Here is a 26,094-nt window from a genome sequence, read left to right as displayed (position 1 = left end):
GCAGAAGAATATAAATGATCGTATTAGTTTCGTAATTGTTACATATTTGCCGGAACTTATTTTTAAAATGTGGTTTTCAATTAAAAGACACATCAAGATTGTTTACCTTATTTTTAATGCTAAAAAAAACGAACTATAACGACAGTAAATAAACTAAATAAAAATAAAAGTATATATATATACCCATTTGGTCAGCGTAAACTGTCAACAGTACCTTGCAACGTAGAGTACAACAGAAATCAACGTCGGATCTTAAAACAAACTTGTAATAAAACGTAAGTTCACATGAATGATAACCTTTAAACCTTTTATTTACTTTTGAATAAGATGTCGTAATTTAATGGCGTAGGTAGTAAAAATGTGGAAATATAAACTTACAATAAAAACTGGATTTATATGCGCTTTGGATTTGGAGTTTAGGATTGATACAACTGTCTTACGTAATTTACTTTTTAATCACCTTTCGTCACCTACAAGGTTATTCGTAAACGTTTTTAAAATGTAACAAAATGTTGACAATAGTTTGTCCCTATCCGTGTTTTTGACACTTCTGTTGGATAGAAAGAGACAAAATTTAACAGAGGTAAAAGGTACTCGCAAGTTTGAATAATTTTGCTAGTATAAATTTTAACTGCATCAAACTCAGTCCAGGTGTCGCAACCCTACACGCGTGCCCGTGTTGGCGTAGGGTAATTAGATAAACCCTGAGGGCGGTGTAACCGGTTTAAACTAGTGCAGCCTATCGGCGGGTGGCGAGTGCGGGTTATCTCGGCCTGCGTTAATTGTAATGCCCCTAGATTACGCCTGATAGGGATTATGAGGACGCGAGGATATTGTCTTAGGAGGCCGAGATGTACATGTAGAGGTATACCTATTAATGAGGCTATAAAACACAGCATATTAGGCACACGCCTGTGTGTGTTAAATTTGGTAGTTTATAGTTGACGAAAAATATTTATTGGACGTTTAACTTGTCCAAAACAATAAGCAGCATTTACAATTACAACAGTAATGACGAAATGTCATAACTGTTGTAATTGCAGCAAGTAAACTTTAACTTTAGTACCTAAAAACGGAAAACGGAACAGTCAAGCAAGTACCTCCTACCACACAAGCAGACTAAGTAGATTTAAGAGTTCCTGCACAATCTCATTGCACAATTAAAGCTACACGACATAATTCCTCGGAAAATGAAAGGTAAGCCATAAGATCTGAGACCCTTTCCGCCCCGGGCAATAACAAACACGCGCTGCCCCCCTCTGAAATCGCGGCTTCAAATTCAAATTGCACCTTAGAATTCTTAATTATTGAAATCATAAATCAAAACGTGCCGTCTGCGCGGGCGACCATAAAATTGGAGGGGGTTTCGAGTGTGGTAGGATTAAGACATTATCACTTTTCTTTTGAGACGCCCTCGGGTTGGCTCGGCTCCTGTCGGGCATCTTCGGCTGTAAATCAGCGGGTAAATCCCGTGGATTAGATTCATAGAGTTGGCGCGGCCTGAGGATCGCGAGCGCGCGATAATAGCGTCGTGTGCTTGCGTGATTCTGCTTTTAAATCGACTCCGGGGAAAGATAAATGCTCTTCCAATTTGGGCCGAATTGAGTTTCCCGTTTAAATGGCTTTAGCGGGCTGAAGTTTATAGCTCAGTGGAACTGCCTGATAACTGGACATAATCTACCTTGCTGAGATGTTGTGTAAAGTTTTAGCGTAGGTTCTTAGCCCACTTGAGTGACTTGAGCCCGACAAGTCAGTGCCAAGAGCTGCTTTTGCGATAAAGTGAATTTGTTAAATACCTACTACATTAATTATTCTTATGAGGAACTCTGCTTGGGGTCAGGGCATGTTTAGATTTATTTGTGTTATGTGTCTTGAGATTATTACATTCTATGTTTTTTCAGGACTTTTTCTATAAAGAAGGAAGGAAAAAGATATATGTAATAGCTAAAAGGATGTTAGATTACTAATACCATCCGAGTTAGCATCCTATAACAGCAGTTTTCTGTTCCACTTAATATACTTAAAAAAGCTCCGCTACAAATAATATTATGCTTAAATAAAAAAAATCTGTTTCATAAATTTCATAATCGACATTCCTAGTTGATGTTTAGTGTAAAAGTATAAAATTTTTGTTAAAATTTCAATTATTGTCCAATATATCGTATATTATGAAACAGAAAGCTTCGCAATTAATTTCTTTATTAGTAATTGTTTAGAAAGTCACCTAAAAACGATAGATCTAATCGAATACCTACCCCGTAAGATAATAAAATAAATGACATCTATTTCTCTGGACTCTCTCTCACATTTATCTGAAAATTAAGTATATAAGTACAGTCAAGTGTAAAAAAATATGGGTGAATACAACTTACTCAAAAATATGTCCCATAGTTCTTAATTCACTGACATGGCTATTTTCAAAATAAAAAAAAATAAAAGAAGAGCTATGGGACATCGTTTTGAGTATGATGAGTGCACCCATATTTTTACACTTAGTCAAGTGTAGTGTGTACAATTGGTTTAGACAAAAAAGTTTAATATCAAACAATCTGCATTACGAGTACTTGCTTTTAAAAATGAACATATTTTGACAGGCAAACGTTGGTTTCGGTAATTTGTATTTTTTCAAGTTTTTTAACAACAAATCAGATAAGGTGACCTTATGACCACAAATTTAAATATCAGACAAACGATAAGTAACTTTAAAATCAATATACTAACGATTCCAATTATTTAAATAAAATAAAAAAATCAGACAGAAAAAGACAACGTATAAAAATAGGAAAAGTGTTACGGCGAAATCTGATGAAGTTTTTTATTTTAGAGACAAACCCTGAAAGTACCCTGGTCAAAAGTGCTTCCCCTGTTTCCCAGTTACTTTGCCAGATCTGAATAGTAGTATGTGTTTTTCAATGTCTAACCGCATGTAAAAATAAGAAAGCATAACAATATTCCTATTTGGAGCGCTTGTAATCAATCGAAATAATTTTTAGTTTTTTGTATAAAAATTCTTAAACTAGCTAAAGAACAGTCCTCTGGGCAGTCCCTTTTCTAGAATTGAGACTTTGAGATTTAATTTCAAGATATAATATAATTTTGTGCATACCGTTTATAAACAAAATTAGTTAGAGTCCGGTGGCCAACTGCATGAAACCCTACCTGATAAAAAAATAGATAATAGGTACTCTGTAGGGGTAGCTGACTTTAAGTAGCTTCAACTGCTCTTGGTCGGCTGCGGCTTAATTTGGCAAATTGTGAGCAAATGGCAAAAAGTGGTACAAAAATTCACCTAAAAAACATCGAAAAATAGGATGAAACTTGTATGTGAGGACATTTGAGGAAATTAAACAGTATGACTATAAGAATGCTAAGCCATTATATTAATATATTAATAAATTATTATAATTATGGTTTTGATATATTTGCAACAGTCCCCTTATTTCGAATAAAAACTAAAAATTCCATGGGCTTTCTATTACTTATCCTGTAAGGTGGCCTAGCGGTAAGAACGTGTGACTTTCAATCCGGAGGTCGCGGGTTCAAATGTATGGGCCACTAGTTGCCTGAAATAAAGATTTCATTCATTCATTCAAACCCCGGCTCGTACCAATACAAATGAGTTTTTTGGAACTTATGTACGAAATAGCATTTGATATTTACCAGTCGCTTTTCGGTGAAGGAAAACATTGTGAGGAAACCGGATTAATCATAATAAGGCCTTGTTTCCCCTTAGGGTTGGAAGGTCAGATGGCAGTCGCTTTCGTAAAAACTACTGCCTACGCCAATTCGCTCCCATGAACCGTGGCAAAATCGGATAACGCGAGGAAGATGAGGAGTATGAGTATGAAGTTTTAAATTTCGAATGTTTCCTACCGCAAGTTAGCGAATCTAGTAACAATTCTTTATTTATTTATCAACAAACTCGTATTATACAGTATTACGACTAGGCCCCAATCTCATGAATCTGACTTTATGTTCTGCCAGTGCAAGTGCAAAAATATGTTACATTATTGTAATATTTCTTTTCAAATATTATTGTACGTTAAGTAAGTTTGTCTATCTAATTCGATGTTTCCACTCAGTAACTCTCAGGTTAGCTGGAAGAGATGCCTTATAGGGATAAGTTCGCCTTTATGTGAATTTCATGTGAACCTGTTTTTGTACAATAAAGTGATTTACTACTACTACTACTTCAACGGTAAATAAATGTATTTTCTTTCTTTCTTTCTACAACAAATTGTGGTGAAATCGTTAGAGCCGTTTCCGAGATCCCCGAAATATATATATTTTTTGTTTTCTTTGTGGCGCAATAAAGAATAATTATTATTATCATTATACTCGTATATACATATAATTTACAAAAATTGCTCGTTTAAAAGTATAACATTTTATATATTTCTTTTTTTACATGCTCGCGTTGCCGTCATATTTTACTCTTATAGTGATCAAAATAGGTAACAGTTTCCAGCAAGTAAATACAAAAAGGTTGGTCGATAAAAATAGAAAATTCTAAGAGTACTTATTACTCGTATTATAATGGAAAGGACAATGGAAATTGAAACTGTAATAAAATAAATTCATTGAATATACCTACTGCGGTAGTTAAATATATTTTTAAACGAGACAAAAAACTCAAATCAGAAACTGTAAATTAAAACGAAGGACTAGAGCTCCCGAAGACAAAGTTTGACACTAAATGGCGGTTTTTGTGTTTGGTACGTATGTACTGTTTTGCCCATTAAACTCTCACTTCTGTACATTACATACTTAGGTTCAAATTGATAAAATATTTAAGTTAAATCATTTTTACAAATTATTTTCAAATCAAGGGTGAACAGGCACCTTCTGGGCAGGCTCGCTGCATCGTAGGCCACGTCTTCGCTTCGGCTAGTCTGTGGCCATGAGTAAGCCCATTTATAATATTAAAATAAAACATGTAATTTTTTAGGATAACCTAAAAACACTGACCGATTACCAGCATAATTGTATTCTTTATTATATTGCAGTCATGTTCTTAAAACATTAGGAGTAACAAGTTGAGAATGGTAAGGGCACTCAATCTTTTCTTAAATCTAAGACCCAAGTACATACGTTTTATACCCATAAAAATGAAATCTAGATGTCATCGACATTAAGCAATATAAAAGTATGCGTAATTTTTACCCGCAAAGGTATCGGTGTAGGTTTTAGATTCCTTTTGCAAATTCATTATAAAAAGTATCGACAAGATATTATGAGTTTATGAGACTTATCAGAATTAAAGTAGGTACCTACCCTCTTTATGAATAAACATAGGCACAGTAATTTCAGTTTCTCTAACACTTAACCGAAAGTATCTAAATAAAAACCTCATCGTAATCAGTACCACTACCACCAGTTTGGCACTGACATAAACGTCATCGAGAACGTAATTTAATTTCTATGCATCTCGGTCGTACTTGCATATTAGTGAAAGCGAAATGTATAGAAAGTAAATTACGTTCTCGAAAGCGTTTATGTCACTGTCAATGACTCATGATACGGGCTCTGATGTGAACTGTGTTTTCCACACTTGTAACACGAAAAAAATATTAGAAGCTAGTTTTAAACGATAAAAAGTTTCACAGACTAAATTAAACATTTGTATTGTTTTATTTTTACCTTAAGTAGGCCACGCAGGTAATGTTATATCAGAGTGTTCTTTAAACATGAATATACACAGTAATAGTGCTGGGAAAGCAGCGTGAATAAGTAACACGCAATACGTGTCCGGGCACGAGAGGGTCCGGCGCAACCCTCGCTGGGCCCGCGCTAGGGCTGTCGCGCGTTACACGATTACTGTGAGAAACGAATATCGAAATTTCGTTATCTGCCTCTCTATCGGTCTTGTACCTTTGAGTGATAGGGAGGTAGATAAAAAAAAAACAATTTTCGTTTTTCTCGGTAGGGTAGGTTCCAATCAAATGTTGTTTTAAATCACTACATTTATTGGATCTAATTTTGGGCGGGTACTTGGTTTCATTTAAATAAATACTTAAAAGATTAATTTTGCAAACTCGGAACATTTATAGATTTATTATTAAAAAGTAATGTTTGTTACCAGAAGAAGATATGATTTCTAAGTATGCATAAGTAACACCAAATTCGAAAACACTTTTGAAAGCATTGGCTCATAAAATTTCTCGGTAGAACAGCTGGGTGAAAGCGTTTATCAAGCTGAAACGGGAACATTTCGCGATCGGTCAGCTAGGTAATAAATCAGTCAAAATTGCTTACCGAATAGGTAGTAGGATTTAGGTTCTAGAATGAACCGTGTGGTTCAAAGAGAAAAATACAGTTACACCTGTCCTTTAGTTTCATGCAGCCATATAGAGATATAGGGGGTAACTTGCAAGAAGGAGGAAAACCTACACCTGTGTGTACCTATACTTTATGTTTCGCAATTTACGCATCACAAAAAGGCGCTAGTCTCAATAAGTTTAAATTTTACTTTAAGTAAATAAAAAAAATGGTCACTGGTCGAGACGTCCTTGTTCTCACAATCGAAAAGTAAAAAAAAAACATATTTTGTAGTTTTGTCATAGAAAATAATCTATAAACTACTATTCGATGCTATAATTCTAACTAGGAAATGAGTTCAGCATATATTTGTAGAATATTTTACATATACACATATATACATATCCACCAAATTTTGTGATATGACATAATTTATTTGTTTTTTTAATTTCAATAAATCTATTTTCAGATGAGAAAATTATGATATTATCAAATAATTTTGACCAAGGCGTCCCAAACTAAATCGCGAAAACAAAGAATAAAATATAACATATAATTTACAAAATCAAAACCAACAATAATTAAAAATCCGTTATGTAGGCAGCCCTATTGGCGAGCGTGGGCGTTTCGCGAGGGTGCAGCACAGTGCACGACCATTACCCCACTTACGCGAACGCGGAACTACTGCATATCGATTCTGCAGCCACTCACATGTTGCTCGTACCCCTTTGTTGCGAATAATCGATACGTTTGTTCGTACAAGTGTTTGTTTTTGATTTTAATCAAAATTTTGTATGTATTTGTTTACTTATTTGAACAAATATTGCACTGTTGAGCTATGAATTTTGCTTTAACGTTTGTTTTTGTAAGTATTAACAATGGTAAGGTAAGGTATAAAATATATGGTAACACTTATGCTTCTTATTTTCATTTATGTAACGGTCTCCTAGAGTAGTCGGTAGTGATCCTGCATATGAAGATGGAGGTTCCGGGTTCGAATTCCGGCAAGGTATTTACTTATACAATTTTATGGATGTGGTTTACCTACTTAAAAAAAAAATTGTATAAAAAGTTCAATGGCAACCATGCAGACCTGGTCGTAAACAGATGCTGAATATTGTTGTGTAATTCTTTATTATTTGGATCTTGTAGACTCGAATTAATTACAGTAATTAAAATTAATACATGTATGTATACGTATCTGAAATGCTTACTGTACTACGTGTATTTTTTTAAATGATTTGGGGTTTATAAGTTTCTATTTATGGATTTATAGCTCTAAATATGTGTAAACAAGTGAATTTATAAATTTAAAAGTAAAATAAAAATTAAATCATAATCAAACTCTTTGAATCAGCAAAAACTAAGGCAGCTTCTTTTTTACCTTTTAAAGGTACCTACTAATAAGGTAAATGTACTAGTGCTCGACATGCTAATGCCCAATAGATGACACCCTGTTGTCATCTCTATTGACAATGATTTAAGCTTCAAAATGACATGGACCGCGTCGAGCACCAGTACGTTTACCTTACAGTTGTCACATATACCGTTTTTATCATATTTACTCAATATGAATGGAAATAAATATGATGTCAAAAACAACGCTATTTTCAAATAATGTACTTTTTCTCCAATATGCTCGGAAATGTTCACCTTATTGTAGCAAAAATAGTACGGGAAGTTCTACGTTATTGTCAAACTCTAATTTAAAAAAATCAAACTATCGCTGTCCTGTTCTAGCGGACGGGAATGAAAAAAACACTACAGTAATAACTTATTACTGTAGTGTTTTTTACTTTTTAAAAATAAAAAACGCAAACAGCCAATTATTATAGCCGCGAGCCGCGTCTACACGACCCGATCAGCTATCATTTCAAACTATAGGATAGAGTGAGATAGTAAGATAAACGACCTTACTTGTCTCGTTCTTACAAGACCGTTAAGTGCTCGTGTATGATCGTGCAAATACTGCTTAATAAAATCAAAGATTATTTTTATATTTTTTTAAGGGTCTCATCCGTGTACATAAAGTTGATATAGTTTGTCAAAGGACTTTCTCATTTCAAACATAGACAGAGAGAATCATACTATCTTTGTCTTACACTAGTACTAGCACCCAAAAGAAAAGGATGGGTATAGTTTTCCTGGTTCTTACTGACTGACAAATTGGTTTAACCAACTATATTGCACAATTATATTGAATGGTACTGAATGGCTGGCGTCATTCTACACCAACATTATCGATACTGGAAAAATGCCACCCACGATGAAGTCATCAAAAATAATAGCCTTGCTTAAGCCAGAAAAGCCCGAAGACAGGGTAGACAGCTACCGCCCAATAGCGTTACTCAGCGTCATTTACAAATTACTAGAACGCCTAATCTATAACCGCATATCGAACACCATTCTCTCAGAAATTCCACAGGAGCAAGCTGGATTCAGGCCAAAACGAAACTGTTGTGATCAGCCAGCCTATTATGGATAGCTTTATCCATCTTTATCCACGTGATAAAATAACTGTCACTGTTTAACACCGTGGGAAAGAAAGTGACGGACACCGTTTTATCACGCTGTCACGTAGACAAGAACGACCATCATATCCGTACAGGTTTTAGCACTCGCAACACATATCGAGGCCGGCTTTCAGTCAGGAACAAAGTCTTCCGCGGTCTTTGTAGACCTCACGGCCGCCTACGACACAGTTTGGCGTCAGGGTCTGCTCTATAAACTGTTGAAAACTGTTCCATGCTTAAGAATATTTAAAGTGGTAGAAGATGCTCTAACAAATAGACCGTTTCAAGTATATCTGGGCCAACAATCTAGTAAAGTAAGAATTTTAAATAACGGCCTGCCCCAGGGTTCTGTGCTCGCTCCGCTCCTCTTCAACTTATACATCCACGACTTGCCTGCTACGACCTCACGCAAGTTTGGCTATGCTGATGATCTGGCCCTAGTAACTCAGAACAAAAGCATAGAAACAACAGAAGGTATATTAGAGAGAGACCTAGAGGCCATGGACGAGTATTTCAAGCAATGGCGCTTATGTCCTAATGCCAGCAAAACCGAGGTCTGTTGTTTCCATCTGTCCAACAGGTTAGCGAACAGAGAGCTAAAAGTGAGATTCAGAGGTACAGTTTTGCGTCACAATTTCTGCCCAAAATATCTGGGTGTAACCCTTGACAGAAGTTTGACGTACAAAAACCACCTTGACAAGTTGTCTGGAAAACTGAAGACTAGGAACAATATAGTTCAGAAGCTCACAGGAACGTCATGGGGTGCCAGCGCTGCCTGCCTAAAGACCACTGCTATGGCCCTCGTCTACTCGACGGCGGAATACTGTGCACCAGTATGGATGAACAGTGCACACGTGGCCAGGGTGGACGTGGAGCTTAATCACACGATGAGGATAATATCGGGCTGCATCATGCCAACGCCTACTTACTGGTTACCAGCCCTCAGCAACATTGCACCGCCGAATATCCGCAGAGAAAAATGCCTAGCACGGGAATTCACTAAAATGTCCGATAACACTCTACTGCCAATACACGAAGACATGGACAGCCTCAAAAACACCCGACTGAAGTCCCGAAACGCCCCAGCGAAATCCTTTCATACCCATGACCCGACATGGAAGGCCAGTCAAGCTTGGATGAGGGACTGGGAAGCCCAGCAGCACAAAAACGCAGCCAACCCCTTCTTTGAGCTCAGCACACAGGAGCGGCCCAAAGGGTTTAAAGAAAGCCGCCAAATATGGTGCAGGCTTAACCGTCTGAGAACCGGTGTGGGCAACTGTGCGTACCTCTGGCACAAATGGGGGTGGAGCGAGTCGGCGGCGTGCGACTGTGGAGATCCGGAACAGACCATACATCATATAGTTTTTGATTGCCCCATCACTAGATACAACGGATCTGTCGAAGATTTTAAAGAACTGACAAAGGACGCGAGTGTATATCTGCAAAACTGTAAATTTTAATTTGATGTAATCATTATTGTAAAAACCAGTGTGTAAACGCCATACGATAAATAAATAAATAATGGCAGAATAAGTTTGTGCCCTTAACTTTAAAAAAAATATTTTAGAGGGAAATTGTTTTTGACATTTTTGATGTGAAGGTTCGATTTGAGTGATGCTTGATGCTTAAATAATTATTATTTTACCTTATTTCCTCGCATGTTTGGAGAAAAGCACTATATATGCCTCGGCAGGAATAGCAATTCGTGGATTCGTCTTCTTTGTCGGACTCCGCTTCGCGTCGTCCGACAAAATCGAAACTCATCCACGAATTGCCCTTTCCCGGCCTCTGCAATAATGTACTAATGCTTAGAGTTCTATCTATAACATTATCTCAGTAAAACAGCAAATGCCATGATAAAAATAAAATACCTGCAGAAATAAGGACGGAAACATCCGATACAACATTCAAGCGTCGATTGAGAAACTTTTAACACATAACTGTATAATTTATAATCGTATACCTATTTTTGACATTGTTTTTGTTTATTATTGTTATTATTTGACGATCCTTCTTAGGTGTTTTTTTTCATATTATGAATTTATTTGGATTATCTTGCTATTATTTAAATGTATTTCTGACGATCACAATATAGATTCTTATAAATTGATATTAATGTAATTTGTACTGTAATCATATGTTGCAAAATAAATAAATCTAATCCAATCTAATCTAATAAAATAACCATGTTGTCAAAACATATGTCAACAAAAAACTGTTTATTCATGAATTTCATGATCGTTGTCACCGTTCATATAACCATAAATCTAAGCTTCCATATGCCACCCAAAGGTAAAGGCGGTATTTTCTCCCATTAAAGCATTAAGCTACCGTAAGTGTAAAATATACCACAATTACGCTCACAGCCGATCAGATAAGCGGGTTCAGCTGAAACAATTTGCTCCTTATCAAGATGGGCACGCTCGAACACTCCTACACCTGACGCTAAGGGTTACTTTGAGGTTGCTGTTTGATGTTTATATCAATTTGTGTACACATTTCTAAGTAGGTTTGACGAGATGGGATTCTTAAGGTTTTTGCTGATATGTTTACCGCGATAAATTCAAACTTGTTGAAAATGAGAACACTTTTATCCCACACTTTTCGTTAAGTGGTTGATAAAAAGCTTTTTCAAGTTTAAAACAATGGTGAGGCAGTTTAATAATTTTATTACGTATCTAGAATGTCTGAGACATACTCGTACTCGAGAGTACTCGTATTTACATTTGTTATTTATATTTATGGGAATAAAATATTCGCAACCACTAAAAGGAAAGCATATATACTTAGATATAAAAAATATATTATTAGAGTCAGACCGAGAAAAGTCTGCAGCGATTTTGATAGCCCACACAGTGCAAGTGTCATTTTAAACGTCAAACTTCTATAAATTTATGACGTGTAAATAACACTAGCACTGCGTGGTCAGACTTTTCTTGGTCTAACTCTACCTACAAGCCTCCACGTAATATTACCTATCGCGTGCAATAAATAATCTATTTCGATGTTTACTAACCTAAAAAAAAGTCTCAAGTCAATAGAGAGACTTTAATATAAAGGTTAATTTTTTGAAAGTTCTCTTTGATGATAACTGAAATTAAATATTAAATAAGTGGTTATATAAACGACTTTCCGAATCTGTATTTATAAACTAGGAACAGATTGGACAACTTCTCAATAAAAATATAAAAAACGCCAGCATGCAGGAGACTTGAGTCAGTGAAAGAGTTATAATCAAAGCATTTTTGATTCATGAAAGTAAACTAAAACACGGCAGAGAATCTTAACCGTAAAACATGTAGAGGTTTACTGATGGCTATATTAACTGCTTGTAGCAGAATCATGTCAATCAATTACGTATTCCGCATTCGCGTAATGTCGCGAGTCATTCGATTACGCGCCGCAACGCGAGCCGGGGAGGAATAATCAACCGCGAATGGCAAATACGAGTACGCCCAACTAATCCATATTTAACCCCTAATTAAACATCAAATACGCATAAATTAACCAGGTTAATCACCTCAATTTTCACATCAAAACAGATTGAAAGCATTTCGTGAAATGGTTTTACGAGCGTGGGATTTGTGCGCAAACGATTTCTTTATTTTTTATCTTGACACTTCTTCAGTTTTTCACCGTAGGACGCAACGCTGAAATAACAAACCGTTTTTGAAACCGCAAAAAACAATACACTAACGACGCAATTTTAAACAACAAACGCGCTCAACTATTCGCCTTGGTCGAAAGGAAATAGTTGACGGGTAGTGGGAAAATATCTGCGACTTACCAGACTGGTCGGACGAGAGCCGACATCGCTATAATACACGGGGCCACATCACACACTAAAGTTTACGGAACACTACGTCACTAAAAAAAGTTTATTCACTGCACTGAAGGCACATTAGTAGTGCGTTACAGACTTTTGCATGTCGAAGGCCTGCGCCTTCGTAGCACCGCGTAGCGCGTGGTAAAAGTTTGTGGTTGCGGCTCGTAGCGCACGTAGCCTCGTAGCGAGTGCGAGGAGCGAGGGCCGCGGCGATTTGTGGACTAGTCGAGTGCCGGGGCGAGGGCGAGCCCGCGGGCGCGCGGGGGCCTGCGCGCGCAAGCCTCGCCCACTCCGGCCCGCCCCACCCGCAACCTATTTATTTCTAGTTACGTAAAATTTACGCGCAATATCCAATACTGCAGCTTATGTTACAATCTATTTGGCAATACATAAAGCCTATGCAGGTATTCTCTTAACACGAAATTTCGTGCCAACATTTACCACACTTTCTGTGGCCAGTGTTTACTGTTTACTTTTCGTCTGCAAAAGCCAAGCGATTGTAAATTAAACGCCAATGAATGTTTTTACCCAAAGCCTATGACAGGTGAGGCGTGAACGAAAAAAGAAAACACCGAGGGGACGCGCCGTCAAATGCGGCAGACGAGTTTTTTGGCCGCAGTCGATGCTATCAATGTCACTTAAATAAATTGAATAAACGCGTCGAGTCCGAGGGCTGTTTACAGACCCTTCGTCACCTATGCGATTACTCACTAATAGACTGCAGACACCTTAGGTTGCTTGGGGATCTGTTTGAGCTCACGCACGTAGTGGCCAGTCGTTACGAGTCGTAAAGCAAAAGTTGGGAAGTGTGTCGTCACAATCAGCTGGCGCGCCAGCGCAACAGACAATGCGATTAAGATCTACGCAGGACAACTTTCGCCGGCGCCGAGCGGCAGTTAGTTGTTATGAAAGAGAGAAATTTGTAAATTGTTGGCGCCCGAGTTCACGAACTCCGTCGAACCGGAGTTTGTTTTAAGAGTCCAACCTTGAAACAAGAAGAAAAGTAGTCCTGTAAAACAAAGTTTTGCGGCCGCCGTCGCCGGCGCAAGCGGTTCAAGGATTGTGCCCGAACTGACTGTCTGTACAACTTTACCGATTAAAAGCTCAAAAGCTTCCAAAGTCATTTTAAAAGTTTATCTGCACGCGGAGGGGGCGCGGGCGGGATAGGCGCTCCGTTATCATCCCGCCGCCATGCTCTAGTTAAAGCTAGTTAAACTTGTTTTAAGAATCGATGGCGGTCGTCGGCCGGCTCCCGAATTAAACTGTCAAAGTTGAGGCGAGGGTCCGCGAGCGCGCGTCGCGGACACGTGGCCGCGCGAACTCGTACACACCAAGTTCCTAGACCCTTCGCTACTTTGTTTTACAGCTGTTCCACTTAGCGAACTATGCCTCGAGTTGGGCGCGAGTTCTTGCATGTGTATCGGCACACCCCCGCACCCGAATAGTTTCATAAACATAACCCAACTTAGTTTTGGACGACTTTTCAAAGTCAATGCATACTAACTTTCGATGTCTGCCAGTGCGATATTACGATTGGATCAGGTTTGCGGGTTGACTTTAATGCATTCGTTTGTTCGGAACTTTGTTTTATTGGATCAAACTTCGCGGGTTAAGTGTCTTCATTTGGTGTTTGTAGCTCGTCGAGGTCGGAACTAACTTTTTGGTGTTATAGTGAGATTAATTTTCGTCGAGTTTGCTCAAACTTCTTTGTTATTGTCGCGTCGCCTAACCCGAGGCGCAGGCATGCTGAAGTTAGGTAACTCTTTCTTTGCTAATTAGTTCATTGGACAGAAGTTGAGCCATTAACCGCCTGCGCGAGTCGAGTATGCTTTATTAATGACATGTAATATTATAATTTTAACATTTTCGCATTCAATGGTTCAAATTAGTGTCTCGTTTCCGTAGTCACGTTTGCGCAGGTATGGGATCTTTTAAGTACTCTATATACGTGGTAACTATAGTGGATACTATGGATAGTCTAGTTAACTGGATTCGTTGTCTACAGTTCAACTTAAGTAAGCAGTGCGTTAATCAGTAGGGTGCTACAGCGACAGCATACTATTATTTAATGATTTAATGTGTCCTGTTGTTATGCTTTGAAAATGTTAACATGCTTGTCTGTTTTCAAGCGCCGAGTTTAACAAATAACGACTAATTTAATTTCAGTAGAGATGGCTCAACAAATAGGCATTTTCACGAAATGCTGACAAGGTAAGTTTTTCCAACTTAAAATATGTAGGTGTACATGTACAGAGGTACATATTTAGTTGTAAATAATTTGTCTTGATTGTGACAGGCGCATAGGTGATATAAAATTTACTTGTTAAGCTGCCAGTTTAAAATTTTATTCCCATTCGTAACATATTTAAACGTACAAAATATGGACCTCATTTCCAGGAATACGATTTCCGCATGTCGGTAAAAGGAAATGGCGATATATTAAGTGCAAGAGCAACATATTCTCGTGATCAAAGTAAGACGCGGTTGGCCCGCGGCGGCTAACTTGTGAGCGTGGATGTAGTCTGGATGCAGAAATACATAGGACTGACTAACTGACAACTTACCTACAACTTAAACCACTAACAGAATTAGCAAGAAATGTTGCTTTTATAGTTTCTAATATGTGATAGAGAATTATTCTACCAAAATGTAATAAACGCAGCTTTATCCCTTAGATCTTTAAAAATTAAACGAATTCTTAGAGTATACACAATACATAGGTACATGTTGTCAACCCTACAAAAGACTAAGATGCCAGATATGCATTGTGTACAATGGTATCTAATTTCGATTCCCATTTCTTACTAAAATCCCCAGGGTCCATCGATAAATAGCGGCACGATTCTCATAATCAGCGTAATTAGCGAAATCTCAGTCGGAAAGTCACGACCAAGAGTCAAACGCGTAGATAAAGCTGCCACCGCTCCGAGCGGTAACGCCGTCACCAAAGCACCGTGACCTACCTCATCCCTCTTCCTTCTAACACAAGTAGAATTCAAAAGGGGCGGATCAGAAGCTTCGCGGGTCATTTCAAGCTGGTTAATGGCGTACGTGTTATCTTCCTTCGCCAATAAGTCACGCAATAATTGCCGCGAGTCGCGTCACGCGCACATATTTATGCGACACATAAATAAATGCGTAAATATCGTGCGACAATTGCAGGATGTTGCTAATTGCCCGCGGCGCAACTGTAACGTCGATGTTGCGACTTCGTGACTAGCGGATCGTCGAATGGAATTTATACTTACTATTGTACAACTTGTATTAATTTGCCTAGCAATAACGATTTAAATACGGAATCCTTTTAGGCACACCAGACTACACTTAATAGACTAAACTTTATTTATTTGACAGAATTTCCACTGTAAAATAAACGTAGTTAGTAAATTAAAATAACTTTGTATTTTTTTGTGGTAAGGCCAGTTAATTTCGTTAGTTTTTTGAGGCAAAAAGAAGCCTTTCTAAGGTTTAAAAAAAATTAAAATCCTAATCATTTTATGAAAGATTTTATCTGACATATCCTTATTACCTACGAGACATAAGAAATTCTCATTAGTATTTCTATAACAACTTTAAAAAATTACTTTGAAATATTTTGGTAACATGGTCAATATTGGTAGAAAGCTCTTGAGTTCCTATTTAGAATAAACATAAGTAAATGTGGATGAAAATCAAGAACATGCGGTATTTGAATCCCTTTGATTGGTACCTATTAATTAGGTTTAATTAAAAGTTTTCAGACTTCAAATTAGTAAACTTAGATGTATTCAAATAATTTCACAGTAAATTTGACCTTACTTGTCTTATGTTTTGGAAAACAATTTACCTTAAAATAATGCACCTAGTGAAAATATTTCATTTTAGTATTCAGTTTAGTGTTAAAGTTGCAAAAGTGTTTAAGTACTTGTAAAAATTATTTACACAAATAAGACAAGTAAAATTGATTGGTCTTTTATATCCTCAAAATACAGTATCAAACTGACCATTGCGGACAGCTCCTCTATATGGCAGTATTGAAGTACTTACTTATGAGAAGTGGACGGTCTAAAGCGTTTGTGTACTATCCCATCCTCCAGTTTCTGAAACAAAAACAACATTTTGGTTATTAGCTTTATCTGTCGTTGACTAAAGAAAAAAGGTACACTTAATAAATCTTAAGTACCCACGTCAACATAATAGCTGAGTAGAAAGTTGTATACATAAGTTGGATTATTAAGGTACATTAGGAAACTGACTGTACTTTACTCGTAAAATAGTGCGTGGTAGCAACTTTGAGGCCTCATATGAAGGCTCAAAAATTACTCGGAGGATAATGAACGAGCCGCATAGTATCGGTTTGGCTGGTCTGTTTTCGCGACATCGAATTTCAAAGGAAATCTGCAGGAAAACCAAAGTCGTGCACAAAGCTGACAATTTCCAGATTTCAGCGAGCACGTTTTGGATTCATAGCATGGGAAGCGGAAGCAACAAGATTGACCGTCTATTCACGATCACAGGAAACCTCCTAAAATCCTTGGAGATAGGGTTTTATTATTATTATTAGGAGCCGACAATGTCCCACTGCTGGGCAAAGGCCTCCCCTCACCTTTTCCAGTCTTAGTCAGATATAGGGTTAATCTGTATATTATTTCAGAGTGAAAAATGATTAATCAATATAATTATTAGTATAGCGAAATTGATATGATTTTTTTATAAATGGTATTTTTTATAAAGAAATGTTTAAGCCAGGAACAAATATGTAGCTACCGAATGTCAATACAATTACAAATACATTGTTAAACTCAATTTTAAACCTGTTGTAATCGTAATTGCGGCGTACGTTTCAATAGGCGCTGTTTGGACAAAGCGCAGTCGTGTAATAGTGGTATTAGTGTGGTATTAGAACTGGTATCGGATCGCGGGAAATTGTAGCATTACGTGTTGGACGACTCTAAATGCGATTTTAATTGATGTTACGCGACCGGAGTTCTTACGGGTAACGTTGGCACAGAAATGACATCAGATTTTCAGGTTTATAAGAGAACGGCTTTATAAAGGCTGTTTCTGAACAGGCAAGTAATTTTATTTATAAACGTAAATAAATTTGATTATAGGGCAATTTTTTATGCTTAATTTCTCGGTTCGGTTGGTTTCGATATAATTTGGGATTTCGTATTTATTCAGCTAAGAATGAATTAAAAAACCCTGTAGTCGAATACACTTTAGGTGTGGTAAGTGCTTCGCAGTTAAAGTACCCATTGGTTTTATTAATATCAATCGGTATTAATATTCACTGTAATTTCTGTTAATCTTCATAACAATTTGTATAAACATAATTATTTATGAATATTGACTGTGCACTGTTAAGAATAAACGCGGTCACATGCCGACATGGAAAGTCAAACAGGGTTTCGGAGCTGTCTGCTATCCGTACCGTGGGTCCACATGTCACCAAAGCTCCTCTGCTCCGTAAATTTGATTTTAATATTGAGCACGTAATGCCGTTTGCTTACGGCCAGTAATTGATACGCTCTTACCAATAATTCCCGTTATTATTTTACGATTGGCTTACCTACCGACGACAGTTAAGCGCCCCATTAAGTATTCCGAATTTGAATTAATTTAGCGGTGTTTTTGGTAGTTTGATAACGGTTTCGGTTTACGATCGTTAGTTTATTTTGTGTACTATTTTGGACTGCGATTAATTAATAAGACAGGTTCTTTAAATAGATAAATTATGAAATCAGCTGTTTAATTAAGACAATAAAAGTCGATGCGAGTTTTCTTATTTTTATCATATCTGATGGCTAATCCAGTGTATTACCAAATACTTGGAATATATTTCAACTACCTATTGTAAGTAGCCTAAATAAAACATATTCTACCGAAAGTAGCACTGGCTATTTTTCTTAAACTTTTTGTACTGATAAAGATAATACAGATGATGGAAATCTTTGTTAGAGATACATGGGTAATACTCAACAGCAATTTAAAATGTTGTATAGAAACACTGCAATTACTGTTAATTACTTGACTATGCTTATTTGGAGTATAAATTCCTGATTAAACAATTAATACAAGCCTCCTACATTTTCTTAGACCGCGCGTAAGAAACCCTCAACATAAGCCGGCAACCCACATGGCAGGTGAGCAGAGATTATGGCGGCGCCATCAAATATGCATAAAAGCCGTAAAATGCGCACTTTACCGCTCCCCGGCGCGCGTTGTCACCTGCAAGCGACCTGGTAAGGAATTAAGGTTCGACGCACACTGTCACGGTTCACCTTCATCGTTCACCTTCAAGATGTGCTGTTACATTTCTTACTGCTACGGGTTATTGTAACGTAGATAACACGTCTTTTTTGACAATGGTGACGACAAAAATTGGTGAAGTAACAACAACAAGACAACCCGAAACGTTATTTCTACTACATATTTATAACTAAAATAATTTGGGCAGTTGTGTGGGCTGAATAATTATTAGTCATAACATAGGCATTGCATGTACCTCATTATTACTGTTAGACAAGATTCAGATAGAGTAAGGCAGAAGAATAGACCACGACTAAGAACAATTAATGCATCATTATAAGGGAAATATACAGCTTCCTAACAGTGATACTTACAACTGAAATCCATCATACTTCAAAACTGATGATTGCTTTATTCTAATCTCTCGCGTCGAATAACGGTACAGTTCTTTCAAGTCTCTTAAGTTGATTGAAGATTTCTAAATACATTAATGTGTTTGTAGACATTCCAAAAAATATCTACGAACATTTTATATGACAGCTACTTCCATCTAAAAATGAATTGTCATATGGACGATCATTCGACGTGAGGTAGAGGTATAACAAAGTCATAAAACATAATCCCCACGTGCACAGCCAGCCTTAGGCCGTCACAACCGTCGCAGACAGATGCTCAGACACATCGGTAATTAAAAATCGCCTCCGCCTCATAAATTTGCATGAGACGCGACGTAAGGTACATGTGCGCGTATCGCGCGTGTCTTAGGAGACAGGCATTTGCTTTTAGAAATTGCGATCTTCCACTTGTAGGAATAATTTTACGGGGTACTTTTGTACAGAGAGGGAATTCTCTAGTAATATTAATGAAGACAATGTATGCGCAAGGCATAAACTAATGTTAATAGTTAAAAAAAAGTTAATTTTTAAGAATGTTGCATTTACAAGCCGTGATGGCGATATTGGCGATTACAGTAAAATCCTTAAATCCCAAATTAAACTAAGAAGTGATAAATCCATATGGCTAGCTATAGTCTCTCATTTAATTGGTATGACTCCTTCTAATTTGTCTATGTCCTGAAACAAAAAATGTCAAGCTTGTTTAAGTAGGGAAATCTAGTAGCAATAATTGTGTCAGTATCAATCGTTCGTTGCTTAATCCCTATTGAAGCCGTATTCAAATCACTACGTTAAGCAATGAGCATGAAGCGCGGTGTGTCGACACCTGTGCGTTAATATGGAAGGAGCTAATTGTGGATGTAGGAGGTAAACACATTTTGGGTACACAAGTGTGGAGGTAGCATTCTGTTGCGGTTTGAAGTGCTATATAGGTATTTATAATAGGTATAATTAATATATTTGGTTATAAACTAGTGTTGAGTCGCTCACTCGTGAGGCACCTCATTTGTACCACTCATTTTGTTAATTTGTCGCAGTACTTCGTACCGCAAAAATGTCTTACTTCACTATTCATTTTACTTGATTCTAAAATTATCTTTCTCCTAAAAGTTCTATTCTTAACCTCCAGAATTGCACTCCAATTAAATGTTACTTTTATTTATTTATAAAGGAAGTGATGAATACATAAATATGTATATACATTAAATATTTTTGTCGCCGTTGGAATTAATGGATAGTCGACGCTGAAAATATGCTAGTACCTCACCTCATTTGAAGTAAGACATTGTAACACCTCATTTTAGAAAATGAGGTACTCATACAAACTCATTTTAAATTGATGTCCTACCCATCACTATTATAAACTTTCAAAAACAAGTATTAGTACTCGTAATAGTTAGTAGAATATTTAGTACAACTCGTCTTCTAAAAGTGAGATTGTTATGTTTAGCAATCGGGTGAGTTTCTACACTCAAGTGTAATGAAAATAGATAACTAAAAATTTTTTTTATTGCGTTGAGTGTGTGTGCGTATGGTCGTTGCGAAGCGGCTAGACCGGTTACCGCCGGTTACCTTCGATCATGTCGACGTCACCAAGCTGCTGAAGGACATAACATTCCTGAAGACGAGTCTGGAAGAGGTGCAGTCTAAGTTAGAAGTCGCAAATAACACCATTTGTGAACTTCGTACCGAGGTGGTGACACTCCGTGACACTGTTTCGGTATGTAGGTCACACGAGGCCACTGACTTGGGCTCGTGTAGTGATGCGCGTACAAATGTGTGCAATGCTGGGTCAGCAACGAGCGATACGACGTCAGTACCCGCCGCCGGCCCGCCCCCCGCACCCCGCACGCCGCGTCTCGTCGTGCCGTCATCTGCTCCAGTTGGTGTATCAGCGACTCCTGGTCTCGATTACGCTGCTGCTGCAAAACGAAGAAAAGCACCTTCGAGGGTGCCTGAACGTGTTTCTCGTGATGAGAAGCCACCCCGCGCCGAAAAAGGATTCACACAGGCGTCGAAGGAGAGGAAGCCGCGCAAGGCGCCTCGCAAGAGCCAGTGTGGCACTGCGGAGCTAGATATTGCTTCTGGCCTGAGAGTTGCCACGCCGAATACGGCGCTATATGTATCGCGCCTGCACGTTTCCGCCACGGTTGACGATGTGGTGGAATATGTTCGCAAGAAGATCCGGTACGAGCTGAAAGTGTTCCAGCTGCGATCGCGCCATTACGTGCACTTCACCTCGTTCGTGGTGCGCGTGCCGCGGCCGCTGCTGGAAACCATCTCGAGCGCGGACTTCTGGCCGAAGGGTGTGGTATTTCGGCGGTTCCGTGGGAATCTGCCAAATCCTACACCTGAACATGCGACACAGCAGAAAACCTCAGTGTCGCCGAAATAATTTTTAGCTTGTAAGGTTATTATTATTGTATGTATGTTAGTTTGTAAGGTATGTATCTATGGGCCTTAGTTGCCTGACAATAAATGATATATTATTATTATTCTCTTTATTTACTTGAACTCTCTAGGCTAGGTGATTTATAATATGAATATAAAAGTAAAATATAAAAACACTTACAAAACAATAAAAAATACATATAAACACATTATAAAAAACCTAACCTAGGGTGCCGCCAGCAGCGGGGCAAGGCCCAAGCTGCCGGTGGTCAGGGCCGCAGAGAGAGGAACCGGCGGACTATCCGCGCCGTGTCCAAGATCATTATTATTATTATCTCTTTATTTATCTTTTCTCTTAAGTTAGGGTTTTTATAATATGAATATAAAAGTAAAATATAAAACACTTACAAAACAATAAAAAAAAACATATAAACACATTATAAAAAACCTAACCTAGAATGCCGCCGGCAGCGGGGCAGGGCCCAAGCTACCGGTGGTCAGGGCCGCAGAGAGAGGAACCGGCGGACTATCCGCGCCGTGTCCAAGATCAGATTATTATTATTATTATTCTCTTTATTTATTTATCATCTTAAGTTAGGTTAATTTATAATATGGATATAAAAATAAAATACAAAAACACTTACAAAAACAATACAAAATACTTATAAACATATTATAAAAAAACCTAACCTAGGGTGCCGCCAGCAGCGGGGCAAGGCCCAAGCTGCCGGTGGTCAGGGCTGCAGAGAGAGGAACCGACGGACTATCCGCGCCGTGTCCAAGATCACCGCCTTCTGCATCTGACTCTTGATCCAACCACCTAGCGAGAGTCTCTCAAGATGTTGGTCGAGACTCTTCGCTATTAGACCGTTCGCTGATACAACTATCGGGACAATGATCGTCGAATCAACATCCCACATGGCGGTTATCTCGTGAGCCAAGTCTAGGTACTTACTGGACTTGTCCTTCTCGGCTTTCACGAGATTCTCATCATGGGGGATGGTGATGTCAACGAGCACGGCCCGGCGTTGCGCTCGATCTATTATCACAATGTCAGGCTTATTGGCTACAATAGTCCTGTCAGTGATGATAGATCGATCCCAATAGAGCGTGGCACGACCATTCTCGAGAACTGGCGCAGGTGAATACTTGTAGTACGGTACTTCGCGGGCCACAAGGCCGTATAGAAGAGCAAGCTGCTGGTGAATAATCCTGGCTACGAGGTTATGTCTGTGCAAGTACTCGCCGTTAGCAAGATGAGAGCAACCGGAAATGATATGCCTGAGTGACTCTCCGGGACGGCGGCATGCCCGACAAATGTCGACCGTACCGTCCCTCAGGATATATTTCCGATAGTTGTTCGTCATCATTACTTCGTCCGCAATTGCACAGGCAAAACCCTCGGTTTCTCCGAAGAGGTCCCCGAATCGTAACCAGTTCACCGACGCGAGCAGGTCTACATCGGGTCCCGTGAGGGCCTTGTAAAACCGCCCGTGTAGCACCTTACTCTCCCATGCCGCCTTGCGATCCGCAGTACTTAGTACCACAGGTTTGCGCCAGTTCTCGTTTGCCAAGGAGAGAGGCGTGAGGTTCCTGTCTACTGCCACCACATCACGATGCATCCCACACTCGTTGTTAAGGAAATAATTCCTGAGATTGTACACCTCGCGGTTGTGGAGATCCTTGGCGTTTAGGAAGCCTCGGCCTCCACATTTCCGTGGGATGTACAATCTCATAACTGACGAGCGTGGGTGTAGCATGCGATGTGCGGTGAGCAGTGATCGGACCCTCCGATCCAGGGCGTCCAGCTCGATCTGTGTCCACCTTAGTATGCCAAAGGAGTATGTGAGTAGGGGCATTACCCAGGCGTTGAAGGCGCGCACTTTGTTGCCTCCTGACAAAAGACTGTTAAGAACTTTTGTGAGCCGACTGAAAAAGCGCTCCTTCACCGACCGTCTAATACCCTCGTCCTCAATACCCAACGACTGTGACATACCAAGGTATTTATAGGTTTCTGATTCAGAGATAGATCTGAAAGACATTGTCTCAGAAGGTTGTAAATTTGTTGAATTTACAACCTTCCCCCGCTGTACATGCATAACCGCACATTTATCGACACCAAACTCCATGTTGATGGCACTACTGAAGACTTCGGTGGTTTTCAGTAGCTCCTTCAAATCTTGGTTATTTGGTGCAAATAATTTGAGGTCATCCATGTACAGAAGGTGAGAAATGACTTCACCCTCTCTCCGAAGCCGACAACCTAGTCCCAAATCCTTCAGCAGGGTGCTGAGGGGATTCAGAGCTAGGCAGAACCATAGGGGACTCAGACTATCACCCTGAAATATTCCTCGCTCAATCCTTATAAATTCCTGCGGGCCAGGGCGGTCATCCCCGCCTCCTGGTTGACGAAGGACTGTGGTCCACTGCCTCATACACGCGCTTAGGAAGGCTCTCAAAGCTGTATCAACTTTATACAGCTCTAAGACCCTCCCCAGCCATGAATGAGGCACCGAATCATAGGCCTTCTTATAGTCAATCCAAGCGGCTGAGAGGGCACTCCTGTTCCGCCGGATTTGTTGGCAGATGGTCATGTCTATGAGGAGGAGCTCTTTAGTACCACGGGACCCAACCCTACATCCATTTTGAGCGGGGGCCAAAATATTGTTAGCGACAATGTGCGCGTTGATTTTTGTTCTCAAAATGGATGTAAGGAGCTTATAGAGTGTAGGCAAGCACGTGATGGGTCTGTAATTCTTCGCTTCCATGGTACTACCGGACTTATAGAGCAGGAAAGTGACACCAGTTGTTAAGGAAGGTGGGAGAGAACCAAGCTCGAAGGCTTGTTGAAATTGTGCTGCCAAGCACGAGTGCGAGCATCGGAACCATTTTAGCCAGAAGTTGTGCAATCCATCCGGCCCAGGGCTTTTCCAGTTCTGGGCCGTGCGGATGGCACAACTTACGTCATCGGGGGTGATAGTGACTACCCCCATAGGTTCGATGGACTCGCATTCACGTTCGACAACATTCATCCAACTCCCCTCGGTGTGTCCGACAGGCACCGACCAGATGCTACGCCAAAAGTCAGTCATGACAGTAGGATCCGGCGGCTGCGTGTCGGACTCACGAAGATTAGTTTCCTCCCACTTTCGGTACACCTTCCTTTGGTCACTCTGGAAAAGACGATTCTGCTGGAATCGATTCACACGCTCTCTGTAGCGGCGAATACGGTTTGCCCATGCATAGACTTTCTGCTTTAGAAAGTCGATGCGCTCCATAACGTTGGCCATGTAGTCGCGGGGCCTGATATCCGTCCCCGCGAACGCCTGGTTTACAAAGCGCATTACTCGGGGGCGATTGTTGCCCCCCCTGAAGCAGATCAGCTTTGCGATAAGAGTCCTAAAGGAGCTAATACGTCGCTCGATCCGTATTTGCCATGCGGGGGCACCCCCAGCGGTCCTAGGTGCACGTTCAGAGTCCGGAAACTTGACTCGTGCAACACGGCACGCCGCGATGGCTCCGCAATACATGATCGCGTGCGTATCATCTAAATCTTTACTAGTCCGTAGATATGGCTCTAGTTAAGCATTTAGGGCTCCCATTAGCGCTAGATTGCGTCTATTCATAGGCAAACGTGGTAATCGTGGCCTAGTGTTGGGAGTGGAGCGATACTGCGTAATCGCCTCATCCAGAGTCCTCCTCAGATGCTCATTGGCTGTACTACTCACACTCTGCGCGATCTCCTCCTCGTCGGCGTTGAGATCCACCCGCGGTACCCCCGGTGCCCGGTCGGGTGCGGGCACCGGATTCGGCGACGTCGCGGGCGGGTCCCGCGCCGAGGTGGAGGCCGCGCAAGCAGAGAGAGCCTCCAGGCGAAGCCGATCAAGTGTCGTGTCATCCAGCCGCTTTAGCCGCTGAATGACGCGCACCTGATCCGATAATCGCTGCTCCGACACGGTGATGGTGGGTTCAAGAGCCTTATTATTATTATTATTATTTGTTTCAATTTGTTTTTCTCTCCAGTCAGAGGTGATTTTACTTCCATATTCGCGGGCTTTTGGCCAAACGAATATAGAAGGATATGTAATACCCTAATTTTCTAAAGCTAAGAATTTGCGTACTATCCGACATGTGTTCAATATAACAGCTTTCTGAGCAAGAATGTAGGTGAGTGGGTGTATATCGAGGGTTTTTAGACTGGTATGCGGAGTGCGAGGGATAACACCGGTAGATGAAATTATTACTGGTATAGTCTTTACAGTATTCACCCGCCATTGGGTTTTTATCTCTATTGACAAGTCTGCGTATTTACTAATCTTTTCAGTGTGAGTTGGAGAGAGGTTATGCGTGTTGGGTATGGCTACGTCAATGAGATACACAGTTTTTGCACCTTTATCGTGGAGGGTAATGTCAGGTCTATTGTAATGTATTGTTTTGTCGGTGATGATAGTTCTGTCCCAGTAAAGTTTGTATTCGGTAG

At 39.6% G+C, this 26,094-nt stretch overlaps 2 protein-coding genes across 8 annotated transcripts in view; both read right to left on the bottom strand.

Moving 5' to 3' along the window:
• The window catches only part of LOC134648913 (myelin transcription factor 1), a 43,231-nt gene extending 30,217 nt beyond the window's left edge, over window positions 1-13,014 (bottom strand). The window contains exon 1 of one of the 7 annotated variants that reach the window (XM_063503520.1): window positions 12,559-13,014. In XM_063503520.1, the coding sequence (XP_063359590.1) occupies window positions 12,559-12,584 (26 nt within the window). In that variant the 5' untranslated portion in view covers window positions 12,585-13,014. The remainder of the gene's footprint in view (window positions 1-12,558) is intronic. The other 6 variants (XM_063503515.1, XM_063503516.1, XM_063503518.1 and 3 more) reach the window with 6 other exon arrangements.
• An 8,760-nt stretch (window positions 13,015-21,774) lies between these two features.
• Window positions 21,775-23,709, bottom strand: LOC134648912 (uncharacterized). Its single transcript, XM_063503514.1, has 2 exons — window positions 22,259-23,709; window positions 21,775-21,790 (listed from the first exon to the last, which is right to left on the bottom strand). The coding sequence occupies exon 1, from the start codon at window positions 23,654-23,656 to the stop codon at window positions 22,349-22,351; it is 1,308 nt and encodes a 435-aa protein (XP_063359584.1). The 5' UTR covers window positions 23,657-23,709; the 3' UTR covers window positions 21,775-21,790; window positions 22,259-22,348.
• Between the last annotated feature and the right edge of the window lie 2,385 nt (window positions 23,710-26,094).

This window comes from Cydia amplana, chromosome 6 (genome assembly GCF_948474715.1).
Source record: "Cydia amplana chromosome 6, ilCydAmpl1.1, whole genome shotgun sequence".
NCBI classification, from domain to species: Eukaryota; Metazoa; Arthropoda; class Insecta; order Lepidoptera; family Tortricidae; genus Cydia; species Cydia amplana.
The sequence above is the reverse complement of the archived record's forward strand: the minus strand, read 5'-3'. Positions and strand labels throughout refer to the sequence as shown.

Bases quoted from the DNA above. Each gene is read 5' to 3' on its own strand.
- LOC134648912 (XM_063503514.1), bottom strand. From the start codon at position 23,656: ATGTCTTTCAGATCTATCTCTGAATCAGAAACCTATAAATACCTTGGT.